At 39.9% G+C, this 12,954-nt stretch overlaps 1 protein-coding gene across 1 annotated transcript in view; it reads right to left on the bottom strand.

The window, feature by feature from the left end:
• The window catches only part of smc1b (structural maintenance of chromosomes 1B), a 15,643-nt gene extending 3,382 nt beyond the window's left edge, over window positions 1-12,261 (bottom strand). Inside the window, exons 1-21 of the mRNA XM_005935591.3 lie at window positions 12,054-12,261; window positions 11,514-11,702; window positions 10,658-10,770; window positions 9,120-9,323; window positions 7,424-7,662; window positions 6,977-7,235; window positions 6,388-6,528; window positions 6,210-6,292; window positions 5,848-6,055; window positions 5,521-5,706; window positions 5,169-5,360; window positions 4,946-5,092; window positions 4,243-4,380; window positions 3,982-4,098; window positions 3,491-3,597; window positions 3,261-3,402; window positions 2,646-2,791; window positions 2,038-2,191; window positions 1,784-1,882; window positions 1,543-1,699; window positions 721-875 (exon numbers count right to left, since the gene is read on the bottom strand). Of these exons, the coding sequence (XP_005935653.2) occupies window positions 721-875; window positions 1,543-1,699; window positions 1,784-1,882; window positions 2,038-2,191; window positions 2,646-2,791; window positions 3,261-3,402; window positions 3,491-3,597; window positions 3,982-4,098; window positions 4,243-4,380; window positions 4,946-5,092; window positions 5,169-5,360; window positions 5,521-5,706; window positions 5,848-6,055; window positions 6,210-6,292; window positions 6,388-6,528; window positions 6,977-7,235; window positions 7,424-7,662; window positions 9,120-9,323; window positions 10,658-10,770; window positions 11,514-11,702; window positions 12,054-12,162 (3,285 nt within the window). The 5' untranslated portion in view covers window positions 12,163-12,261. The remainder of the gene's footprint in view (window positions 1-720; window positions 876-1,542; window positions 1,700-1,783; window positions 1,883-2,037; window positions 2,192-2,645; window positions 2,792-3,260; window positions 3,403-3,490; window positions 3,598-3,981; window positions 4,099-4,242; window positions 4,381-4,945; window positions 5,093-5,168; window positions 5,361-5,520; window positions 5,707-5,847; window positions 6,056-6,209; window positions 6,293-6,387; window positions 6,529-6,976; window positions 7,236-7,423; window positions 7,663-9,119; window positions 9,324-10,657; window positions 10,771-11,513; window positions 11,703-12,053) is intronic.
• Between the last annotated feature and the right edge of the window lie 693 nt (window positions 12,262-12,954).

The raw sequence follows: 12,954 nt of genomic DNA, 5'->3' as shown, positions 1-12,954 counted from the left end.
CTTGGGAAATCTTTCTGTAGCCTAAGCCTGCTTTAAATTTCTCAATAACTTTATCCCTGACCTGTCTGGTGTCTAAATCCAATCGAGAATCTGTGGCAAGATCTGAAAACTGCTGTTCACAAACGCTGTCCATCTAATCTGACTGAGCTGGAGCTGTTTTGCCAAGAAGAATGGGCAAAGATTTCAGTCTCTGTGCAAAGCTGGTAGAGACAGACCCTAAAAGACTGGCAGCTGTAATTGCAGCAAAAGGTGGTTCTACAAAGTATTGACTCAGGGGGCTGAATAATTACGCACACCCCACTTTGCAGTTATTTATTTGTAAAAAATGTTTGGAATCATGTATGATTTTCGTTCAATTTCTCACGTGTACACCACTTTGTGTTGGTCTTTCACGTGGAATTCCAATAAAATTGATTCATGTTTGTGGCTGTAATGTGACAAAATGTGGAAAAGTTCAAGGGGGCCGAATACTTTTGCAAGCCACTGTATTCTTATATATACTGTTTCCTGTATACAGTGTAATGTATAGTAAATCATCACTGAAGACTTATATACAATATAATACATATTCAATATGAATATATACAAAATTCATTGTTTTTGTTCCGCATACGGAGAAGTAATTAAACACATTTTACAAACATAACTTTGAAGGAGAAAAGAACAACGAAAATGTAAAAATTGAAGAAAAAACATCAAAGTGAAGTTTGTCTGTCTCACCTGGGCGCTGTTGTTCCTGCAAATTCTTTTATAGACCTGATCGATTATGACAGACACGTGCTCAAAACACTGACTGAAGAGGTGCAGGCGCTGGGATCTGACTTGCTGAAACTCCTGATTACACTTCCTGGCTGTTTTAGTGCTGGCTTCAAAGGCTGAGTGACAGAAAGAGGAAGCTTAATCATCAGTCCAGGTGCTTCACTTAACACACTATAACATGCAAAATGCACCCGTGGGAATAAATGAATTTCAACATGAAAAATCTGTCTGCTTAGACAGAAGCAGTCCTCTGTTCATTAATTAATCAAATAAACAGTTTGAATATCTTATGAAAACAATATAAACGTATAGATAAACTGGTTCTGCTGATTGTAGAAATACACCAATCAGATATCACATTATGTGTTGTTCTCCTTCTGCATGCAATGTAGCCCTAACCTGTCGAGGAATGAACTCCACTTGACCCCTGAAGTTGTGCAGTTGTATCTGCCACCAAGATGTGACCAAGAATCCTGACACCTTAAGGTTTTCAGCAATCACTGTTCCTTCTTTTGATAAATGCTGACCACTACAGACGGTTTGGAAATGCTCTGACCCAGTCGTCTGGCCATCACAATTGCTAAACTCGCTCAAATCTTTACACTTGTCCATTTTCCCTGCTTGTAACACGTCAACTTTGAGGACAAAATGTTCACTGCTCCCATTAAATAATCAGTTTTATTCAGTTCACCTGTCAGTGGTCATAATGTTATGCCTGATGGGTTTATATTGCACCAGCTGTTTCAGTTTGAGGTGAAAAACTCAACAGATTCATACAAATACCTTCCTTCACTCCCTGTAACTTGTCCTTCACCTCCCTCATTTTCTCCAGTGCTTTCAGGTTAGGGGCAGTGGTGCGCTGCAGCACTGCCTCTATGGAGGAAACTGACTCCCTCAGGTTCTCCAGGGAGGCCTCTACTTCCTGCTCAGCCTGCAAATTCTGACCATACACAATGGGTGATACTTGCTGGTTCTATAACCAAAGAACACCAATAGAGAATAAGTATGCTGCCCTGTTTTTCACCTTGAGCTCTGTCTCCAGCTCAGAGTAGTCAATGACTAGTCGTGCCTCTCTCTCATAGATGTCCATGGTGGCTGTAGTGCTTTCAGAATCTGTGTCCAGCTGCATAGACCGGACAAATCAATGATCATCTATACCAACACTACAGTACTTTAAACCTTTCTTTCAAATTATAATTTGAGCTGAATTTGATAAACAGTCCAGGACAGGAATGATCAGTCAAGTCAGAGTAGATACCAAACATCTCTGTGTCCTACCTGCACCTCGCTGATTTCATTCAGGCTCCCTGACAACAGGTTGATGGGCAGGTTCTGGATTTTGCAGGCCAGCAACAAGTTGTGTCTAGTCAAGCGCTTTTGCTCTATAGCCGTCTCTGTTGTCATCACCTCTCGCTGAAGCTTTGCCAAATCCCTATTTGGCAAAATAAAAAGAAATAAAGTCAGAAAACAGAGTCCATGACAAAACATGATACACAAGTCAAGTTTTGACATGGACTTATATGGTAACTCATGGCATTAGGTTGCTTAGGAAGAAGGGAACGTTTTGGGAGTGATGGTGGAGAGAAAACAGCCAATTATAACACATTACTGTTACTGAAAACAAAGCTCAAAGAAACTCATTTCATGTATATTACTGATGGAAAAAATTACTTAAATGCATCAAAAACAGAATATTTTTTAAATAGCAGAAATAAAGGCATATCAGCAACTGTAGTGGGTTATATGCAACTTTTCTGCTACCTAACAAACAGGAAACCTCACAGCAACACAACAATCAATACAATCAGCAGTGGTGCAAATGGTGACAGTAATAACTGCACAAATTGTCAAAAACAGTGGCACTAGAAGCATTGCAGAGATGTTACCTGTTCATCTCTTGAAGGACTTGAGTTTTTTGATCCAGCTCAGCCTTGGCAGCAGCCACCTCACTTTTCTTAGCTAAAAGCTTGTTCTTGTGCTCAAGTAGCTTATTCTGACCTTCCTCAACCACTGCCAACAACTTTTGCTCTTCCTGGAAGGGAACACGAGCGTTTGGTTGACAAAAAAATCTGCAAAAATCGAACTTAAGATCCACAAAGGCAACAGCCAGAAATAACCAGAAGTAGCCAGCACTGTTGCCTCAAAGCCAGAAGGTCCTGACATCAAGTCCACCATCACCCCGGGGCTAATCTGTGTGGAGTTTGCATGTTCTCCCTGTGTTTGCGTGAGTTCTCTCCGGGTACTCTGGCTTCATCCCACAATCCAAAGACATGTAATTAGTGGGGTTAGGTTAATTGGTAACTCTGAATGTTGAGTGTGTAGGGTTGTCTGTTTGTATGTATAAGCCCTGTTGCCGACTGGCGACCTTTTCAGGGTGTACCCTGCCTCTCGCCCTAAGACAGCTGGGAAACACCCCCCAGGGGAGAATGGGATGGATGGAAAATATATTGCTATGAATGTTTGTCATGTGCTTTATAACAACATAAAAAACTGAGACTTACCTTTCTCTGCTCAGTCATAAATTTCTCTTCCTTGCTGATGGTATCCTCCAGTTTTTGGACCTTCTTTCTCTGTTGCTCAAGCTGTTTTTGTTCATATTCAATGCATGTATTTAAGCGGGCATGTTGACTCTCAAACTCCAGCCTGAGTTGTTTATCACAAAACCCATTAAAGATCTGGCTTTTAAAGTTCGTCATGTGACACAGAAAATACTGGTGTGTGACTGAAGTACCGTTTCTTATCAAGCTCTGTCTGCTGTTTCAAGCGCTCCTGCTCAAACTGTCTGATGCTGTCCACTCCGATCTCAGCGCAGAAGTCAGAAAACACCAAGTTTTCTATCTAAATACAGAGAATAGAGAGGATCCATACAACATCCGATATGTGCAAGTGTAACCAGCCACAAGACAAACACTGTATTTGGAAACCCACCATTCTAGCAGACCGTTAATAAAGTTACTCACTGAACACTTCAAATTCCATTTTGCTTTTGTAAAAGTCTGAATCACTTTACAGTGTTAAGAATTAAATGGGCCAACATTCATGAAGCCAGCACAAAACACTGCAAAAGTTATAAGTTCTGTCAATTGTTAGGATTTACTGATTAAAAATACTGAAAAACTGAAAATTCAGAGACAAAGAAATTGCTCCAACAATGAATTCACTTGCAACAGAAGTTCAACGGCAAACATTTCAATCTAAGTCATGATATGTTGAGAGCAGCACCTGGTCAAGCTTGTCTCTGATCTCCTTAATCTTTGCCTCTTTTGTCTTCACACTCTCCATCTGCATCTGAATCTGAGAGTCCAGGTTTGCCAATTCACTCTCCAGACAAGAAATGTCCTGAAAACATATGACAGAGTAAATACCAAGAAACTGTAAGCTCAGATGATTTCAACACCTGTGTGAAAAACACTTTTGCGCCCTATTAAGTCTCTAAACTTAGAATGATTGCGGCAGTCCAGAACATTTTATATCAGATCATACCGCTTGGCATTTAGGGATATTTTTCTTCTGAAGGTTTTCCAAGTCATTTTTGGAGTATTTGAGGCGGGTTTGAGCACCCTGAGCCTGTGCAACGATCTGTTTCAGGTCCAGCTCTTTTCTCTTCAGCCTCATCAAATCCTGTTACATAACCAAAACACAACTTGATTCCTGTGCATAAAATACAGTGTGTATAAACCAAAACAACAACAAAAAATACAACAATTTATTATATTTCAGAGTTCTAAATTCCTTTTCTTTGCACTAACACATGCTCACAGATTTCAAACACATAGTGAGAGGAGTGCCTACTTGTTAAGCTGGTAGTTTAGTATATGTATCAGTTCTCCTGGTTGTAATAGAATAATCCTTTATTCCCCCACAAGACAAAATTTGGTTGTATCAGCAACCAAATGTAATATCCCAGTGACTACTGAAATTATCATCTATCTTTAAATATTTAATTGCTCTGTTCTCTGGTTTTCATGTCCCAGTCCTAAAACATCTCTGCATGCTTGAAAAACATCTGCAAAGGATATCAGAGTAGATTATTATTGCTGTGTTCACAGCTCCTCCAGCTAGCGTTCCCTCAATTAACATTGAGACATCCTTCAAATAATGGACTGAGACGTCAAAGGGAAGAGGACGAAGGAGGAGGAGAGGAGGCAGAAAACAGAGAATAAGGAGAGCACTTAGTGTGACTCACGCGTAACTCAGTGGTCAGCTGGGTCTTGCGCTCGTTCAGCTGCAACACGTCCTTCTCTTCCCAGCAGCGAGCTTTAGTTCGCAGGTTGCTGGAGCCTCCGGAGATTACGCCTGACTTTTCAAACATTGTCCCTTCAAGAGACACTGTCTAGAGTAGACGTGACAGATTAAATTTCTTTATGGTTCCGTCTCAAATTAGTGGATCTCAAAAGAGGAAAGTTTACCTTAAAGCGTTCCTGTCCATCAAAGGCCATACTCCTGGCTTCTTTGACTGTTTCACACACAAGAGTGTTACCACAGACAAACTGCACCACTTTCCTCAGCTGGGTAGCAACTGTGGTAGCAATAACCTGCACAACATCCACCACCATCTTGGCACCAGGCATCTCCCTCAGTCGCTCGTTCAGTGGACTCAGCTGTGCACACAGAAGTGATGTTAGGAACGACAAATTTATACTACTTGGTCTACTTGAACTACACCATTATTTCTCAGGGCCTTTTAGAAGGTTTTCCATTTTTAACAAACCCAAAAAGTCAAGCTATGATTTAGAAAGCACAGCTTGATTTTTCCCTTACAATCAAGTTGTCGATGGGAAGAAACGTCTCGCGTCCCCTCCGCTCCTCCTTGATGAAAGTGATACATTCGCAGGCTACTTTCTCTGATGCTACGACGATTGCATTCATGTAGCGGCCAAACACCTTAGTGACAGCCAGCTGGTACTTCTTATGGATAGGGCTGCACAGGTCGGACAGACGGCCATACTGAAACAGCACGTGTCACAAATTAGTTAAGAAAATTGTACAGGCAGTGCTAGTGTTAAGAAAAACAAGGTACGTTAGGCGTTATGTCCCGAACCACAGTTTTGGGGAATTGCTGCAACCTCACTATTTACTGCTTCTTACCACAGTTTCCGGGTAGAGTCTGCGGAGCTTTTCTAGCAGCTCTTTGTGCTGCAGCTGCCTTTTGTTCTCCTGCTTGTCCAAACAGGCATTCCCCAACTCCTCCATCACCTGATTCAGCTCCTGGTTCACCTCCTTAGTACGCTGGTGGCCCCGCTGCAGCTCTGCACTAAGGCTCTCCTCCTGCTGCCGGTACTCCTCAAGGGATGACCTGAGGCATACAGTGCTTTCAAAACAACATATATATATCTAACGACCAACTATACAACATATATTAACACCTCGCTGAGAGTGAAAAAAAAAAAAAGAACAAAAACAGCACAACTTCCTTTTAGCGTTTAGTGGTTGAGCTAAACACAACATACTTGCAGGTCTTGGTGTACTCCTCTAGCTTCTCTGCTCTGCATGTCAAATCTTCCAGCTGTGTTTGGTTGTACTTGATAGCGTTCTGTGATGTGAAACAGAGGTAAGATTACACTGAACAGCTATTTTATTGATTTAAATATATCAATGCTACAAAAAGAACTGTGTCATAGAAAGTACCTCAACTTCCTTCTTTCTGCGCTCGTCAAAAGCTATCTTTATCCAGTCTGCTTTCACCTCCCAGTGAAGCTTCTCTGCCTGCTGGCTGAGGACAGCCCCCTGCTTCAAGGCAAGCTCCTTCAGCTCTTTGTATCGCTCTGACTGTAGCATAAAAAAATAATAATAATCATAACAGAGTCCCTATATAACTATAACTTTTAAATGTTATTTCACCAGCCGGGCCCACATCCTCATTTTAGGTTTGACAGCATTTTTAGTAGATAAGGGCAGAAGACTTGAACATGAATTGAGGCTGCCGTTTGGGGAAGTGAGTCACCGCCAAAAGAGACTGGCGGTGGCTCTCGTGCTGTACTAATGAGAAGTGAAAGAATTGGAAAAAGGGAGGATGGGGCATGAAAACGAGAACAACAGCTTGTAGAGCCGGGGGGTCATATATAGATCGAGAACCGGAAGGGGCATGCTGGGAGGTATAGTCCCACTCCTAAAATTCAGATAATTTATCTCCAGTTATTGTTTCTTTTAAGGCATGGTGTAGTGAAAAGTACCCGACACTTCAAACAAAAATTAGCAGGAATGAAATCTAACAGACCTGATCCATGTCGAGCTCAATGTCTCTTCCACGGGCAGCTCCCTGTTCCTGGACCTGCTTCTCATAGTTCCTCCAGGACCTCTTAAGTTGAGAAATCTCCTGCTGATGCTCTTCCAGCTCCTGCTCTTTGGTTGAAAACATCCTCTGACTCTTCTTCAGGGCATCACGGAGATCCTCAGCCTTCTTTACGTGATGAGACGTGTTCACTTTCGCTTTTATGTATTGGGACCGAGACTGGGACAGGATTTGCTCCTGTGTGCTGTGTGAAAGAATGTTTCCAGTTTACTTAATTTAATAACAGATTTTTAATTATATCTGATTTGATTTGGATTAAAAAGGTGTCACCAGTGGCTTTCCTGTAAATGAAAACAAAATTAGTGAAATGAAAATATAATGCATCCATTTATAGACCTTCAAATTTGAAGCCATATACGAAAACTAACACACCGGATCTCTTTGTCAATGTGTTGCTGCTCTCTTGTGAGCCGTCCGTGTTCTTTCTTTTGAGTTTTGACTGTCTGCTCCCCAATCAGCAGTTTACTGTTCATTGCAGCTGCAGCATCCTGTCTCTTCTTCAGGGTGTCACTAAGAGCACTGACGCCCTGCTCATTATGGTAGAGCTCAGCGAGGCTCAGCTGCAGGCGGCTTTGGTGAAGTTCATCCAACAGTGCCTGGTATTTCTGTGCCTGGAAATATGAACAAAGATGAATAACGGCAACTCACTGTCATTCTGACGCAAAGGTCCGCGGAACATCACTAACCCTCTCATATATCGGATCGAAAAAACTGTTTATTGGCAACTATTCTCAGAAACATGGAGGTAGAGATTCTATCAACCATACCTGACTGTATTCATGGGGCCAGAGCAGGCTGGGTAAGGTTAAATGTGGATTTGGTAAGACTGTAGGGCCGTTCGATATAACGATATATATCGGTTGACGATATGAAAACGTCTATCGTTCCATTTTATGCTATCGTTTGTTTCGTGGTGTCGCAAAATAAACTGTTTACAGCAACATTTTTTCATCGTTTTGATGGTCACTGTAGAATTTCTTAAACTTCTATCTTTCTCTTATATTTAATATAACCACACTACGGAAGGACAAGCGACTGTTTTTACGCGTTGTCGTTGTTTATTTTCCACATAAACCTTTCACAATAAAGCTGATGATCCTTTTGAGATTTTTCAAAATAAATTGAATCACATGAAATAGTATGTAGAGTGTTTACAGACGAGAAGCTAAAAAGAACCGTCAGGTGCTAAAAAAAATAAACCTTAGAACAGGCTTTTCCCCGCAGCACACCGTGTAATACGTACTCACAAAGAAAATTGCGGCCGTTTCAACTTATTTAACACTCGACTCCAGGTACACAACGCCCAGCTGAAAACACTTCACGCAAGTCAAGTTGCCCGAGATTCACAGAATTTACAGAAGATGTAAAATTTTTGTGATATATATTGTCGTCGGGACGATAAATGTCTTATATCGGGATATGAGATTTTGGTCATATCACACAGCACTACAAGACTGTAATTCACATTGGGAGTGATGACGCACTGCATCAATCCAAGGTCACTAAAATTAGTCGGTGTGTAATTGTGCTAAATCATTGCCATACTCTGTAGTTTTCTCTAGTGACATCTTGAGCTCTATGCTCTCCTTATAACTGCCTTCTGAGTGGTGTCTAAATATGGGCTTCATGGATAATTGGAGAAATTTTGGGTAAAACCTGGTCATGTTAAATGAAGTGATTCAACAATTAGCTTTACTCCTCATTGTAATGTTGGCTTGGTAATGGTGACTGTGAAGATGTTTCCAACGCAAATGAATTCACACAGGTAATACCAGGGAAAACGTGAATTTGCAAAGATGTGAACACCCCATTAGATCTCACAAGTTTAGACTGGGAGAGGAAAACTGTTCTTCAACATCATTTGTGACTTTTGGGGTGTTTGTGTTTTTTAAAGTAAAATAAGAATGCACATTTAAGCCCCTTATTCAAGAAGCAGCAATAGTGACATTATAATCTATCTGCTGTCAGGCACACTTATGCCATTTGTAGGCGCATGTATCTAGAGACTCCACATGTGGGGATGTAGAAGCATGACAGAATAGAGAAAAATAATTTCTTGGTATGCTACCTCTATTTTTTCCTGAGACACCTGTTTCCTCTCGACAGTAGCAGATTTCTTCTTGTTAAAGTGAAACTGAGTGTCTTCTTTGGCCTTCAGCAGGGCCTCTTTCTTCTTGTTGTATTCTGCAGCATATTCTTTGGACTGACTGATCAATTCCAGCATCTTGGTTCTCTCCTTTGGGTCCTTCAAAGCTATGGACTCCACTGCCCCCTGGTGAGAAGCAAGCGGAGTACAATCTTTGTAAGACATCTCTTACCAACAGTGCCAGTTAAAAAAAAACTCTCACATTTAGTTATTTATTAACAATTAGATGCAAATGGCCTGGTGAGCTTGCTTTTATGCAATGTCTACACATATCTACACATTCAGCATTCAGATAAGGATTCAATCCTTGTCTGAGTGTCACTGTGGATGAACAGCTTGTGCCATTCAGGGTTAGGTTCAAATTTCTACAGTACATGCCAAACAAGCCCATTAAGTATAGCCTAATGATCTTCTGGGTTTATGATGCATGCATCCCCTGTGCAATACTTGGAATGGTTTACAAACAGGGGAAGAAGGTAAGAAGAATCTGAGGGGAAAACATTGTCCAGCACTTGTGCAGTAAATTGCGAAATACAAGAGACAACATCACCACAGATAACTGTTTCTCCAGTGTGCCTCTTCCACAGTGTCTGCTGCAGACACTATTGTGGGGACTCTACAATAGAACGAGGCAGACATCCTTCCTAAGATGAAGGTTTCCGAGTCCAGGGAGGTTTACAGCACAGAGTTTACACTCAAACCGTTGCATGGTCAGCTACATCACCAAGAAAGGAATAGCTGTATGGCTATGAGTCCTCAGCATGATGATCACAACAAAATGGTGGATGAAAATACCAGAAAGAGGAAAAACATAATTTATCACATTCTACAACAAGCCCAAAGGAGGTGGAGATACCAGTGCCTACACCTTTTTCATGGCTCAGCACCTTGAATTAAAGAACGGCATCACCACAGCATGGCAGGCCTTCCTCACTGAGCTCTCAAAGGAGCTTGTCACACCACATATGAGAAGTCAACTGGAAAGTTGCCCCCAACTGCAAACCCCGATCACTGAAGCAATGGGAAGGTGTGGGTGACAAAAGCCACAACTGAGCCACAGAAAAAAAGCAGACCCACTTATGGAAGAGTGTAGGGTCCAGTCTCTCGTGCATCTAAGGATTAATGCAAGGGTTAATGTGACAGTTTACTGTTAGCAATCTTCTATGTTTGAGTAAGTATTTTTAGCGTGTTATATTTGACTGGTTATGTGTTAATTAACTTCTTATTGTTTGTAAATCACTGACCCTAATCCCTGCACCACAAAATATGCCATTATATGGTAAATACAAACACTTTGGGGCATATTTTTCAGTTTGTTGTACAATACTGCAGTCACCACAGCTATAATGTGAAAACTGACAAAAAAAAAAACACTACAGCAAACAAATTTGGCAAAGTTTTTTTTTTTTTTCATGTTGACTTTCAGTAAATCAGTGAAGTGCAAGCCTCTGGCACTTTACCTGGAACACCAGACAGTTTTGAGCTTTAGTCAAAATGCCAATCTTCTCAAGCTCCTCCACATACTTGGCAAAAGTGACACGTAGGCCATTAATGTGATACTCAGAGGAGTCCCCTGAAAAATACAACAGATATCAAATGAAAATGACTGAATTAAAAACTGTATCCTGAGGTAAAACATGAATCAGCCTTAAGTGCCAAAAACCTGATTACTTCTAAAAATCAAACAAAACACTTAACCTCCATAAATCACACAAAGAAAATTATCAACAGCCACAAATACAATTTTTTTGTATTTTTAGGAAAAAATCGAATCATTCCTGTCTTAATGGTTCTTTAAGTTACATGTGAGAATAAAGTATAAATAATAATAAAATCATATCCAAGTTATTGCTCATTATACCAAATTATGAAAAATGTAACCACTGTGAATCACAACTAAAGGAACACTTGGGATAATAAGTATTAGGTAAGATCACTAACCATGCTATGCTGGTGTATAATAGTTATAACTGTGTACTTTGTGTATGCTTATTATCTGATCATTGCCAGTACATAATAATAAAGGTGGTTGCTGCTTTATTAGCATTTTCCATATAAATCTGGCTTCTTTATGAGTCAGCACCCAGCTGTCAGTTTATATTATCTTTTTTTCTTAGATGATTCTCTTATCCTAGATAAATATTGAATGTTATTAATGTGGTAAACTTATATTAAAGGACCATCATTATATATGAAAACTTGCATAAACAAATATACACATTATTCGCTATAATTTTAATTTACGTTTTACAGTTGTTATTTTTGGCCTTACATATGCTACCCCCAGTAAGAAAAAACTTGGCAGAGTCTACTGACCTGTAATGATCCTACAAAAGACCGTCTCTTCCTCTTTATCACTGCAGTACCTCATGGCCACCCTGGCAGTTTTGGAGACGGGCTTACCAACGTGAGCTCCATGGATCAGGTCTTTCAAGTGCTTGACTCGGAGAGAAGAAACCCGCTCCCCCATGACAAAGCTTAGGGCATCCATCACATTAGATTTACCTAGTATGATTTAAAATCATTGACATAAAGTTTTCAATATGAATTTATTTTAAATAACCCAGCTCTGGTAGGACGACCATACAGCTAGCCTGACTTTTTAGGCAAAGTCTGTTAACATAACAGGCGGGATTTAGAGGTTGTTCAACTATTTTCTGTATTCCTTACATGAAAAATATAATTTCTAAGTAGATGATGTAGTTCTTAGGACTACATCATCTACTTAGAAATTGTATCTTTACTTAGCAAACCAAAAAGAAAGAAAGATATACTCCGCAGGCTAGCCGCTAGCTTAACAATTATTTACCATTAGCTAGCTAGCTAGAACACGTCACCAATAAAAACTTTACTTACCTGAGCCATTTGTGCCAATTATGCAATTAAATCGCAAGAATGGCCCAATAATTTGTTTTCCTCTCCATGACTTAAAGTTTTCAATATCTAGTTGTTTTAAATAACCCATCTTTGTAAGTGAACCCTGAAGCTAATCTGAGTGTCTGAGGCCAGGCCCTCTAATGTGGCAGACAGGACGTGGAGAGGCGGGAAACTACTGTCTGCGTTTCCTCACATTAAAAATATAATTTCTAGTTTCTAGTTTTAAACTGAGTCAGCCTCTGATCTGTTGTTGTTTGTTTGTTTTTGTTTTTTTCATTTTGTTTCACATGTACTTATATATGCTTTATTATTACAAAGGGCTACTAAAAGTATGAAAAAAATAAGAGGCAGGTGTGGGGGGAAATTCAAAAGATTTTCTACATTAAAATGCAAAATTTATGAGGGAAAACTATCAAATGTATAAGGAAAAAATGGCAAATCTTCAAGATGAAAGTGGCAAATTTATAAGAAAAAAGTAGGAAATTTGAAGTAAGGAAAGTTACAAATTTTAGAGTAAAAAATGGCAAGATTTACTAGAAATTTTACAAGACATTTCTAAGAAAATCCTCTCTGGAAAACCACCCAAGCACTTAACACTATAATCCCTATACCATAAGGCTTCAGTTTATCATTTATTGTGGTCCATGTGCCAAACAGCTAAAGATTAATTTTATAATCTGTCAGTTGTTTCTCGCTGTACCAAAAATCCCATTTCAATAGCATGAAGGTGTAACCAGCGAGCATCTGTTCATACTGTAGTAGTTTTTGATACACAAAAGCATCACCTCATTTTAATTAGTGGGTTATTTTCTTATGAATAGACTGTATGTTTATAACAGTGTGATGATTTTTAGCTAAAATCACAAGTATTTTTTTGTTG

The sequence above is a fragment of the Haplochromis burtoni genome, unplaced genomic scaffold (genome assembly GCF_018398535.1).
Source record: "Haplochromis burtoni strain Fernald_Lab_line unplaced genomic scaffold, NCSU_Asbu1 Contig_197, whole genome shotgun sequence".
NCBI lineage: Eukaryota > Metazoa > Chordata > Actinopteri > Cichliformes > Cichlidae > Haplochromis > Haplochromis burtoni.
This window is presented reverse-complemented; position numbering and strand designations above follow the sequence as displayed.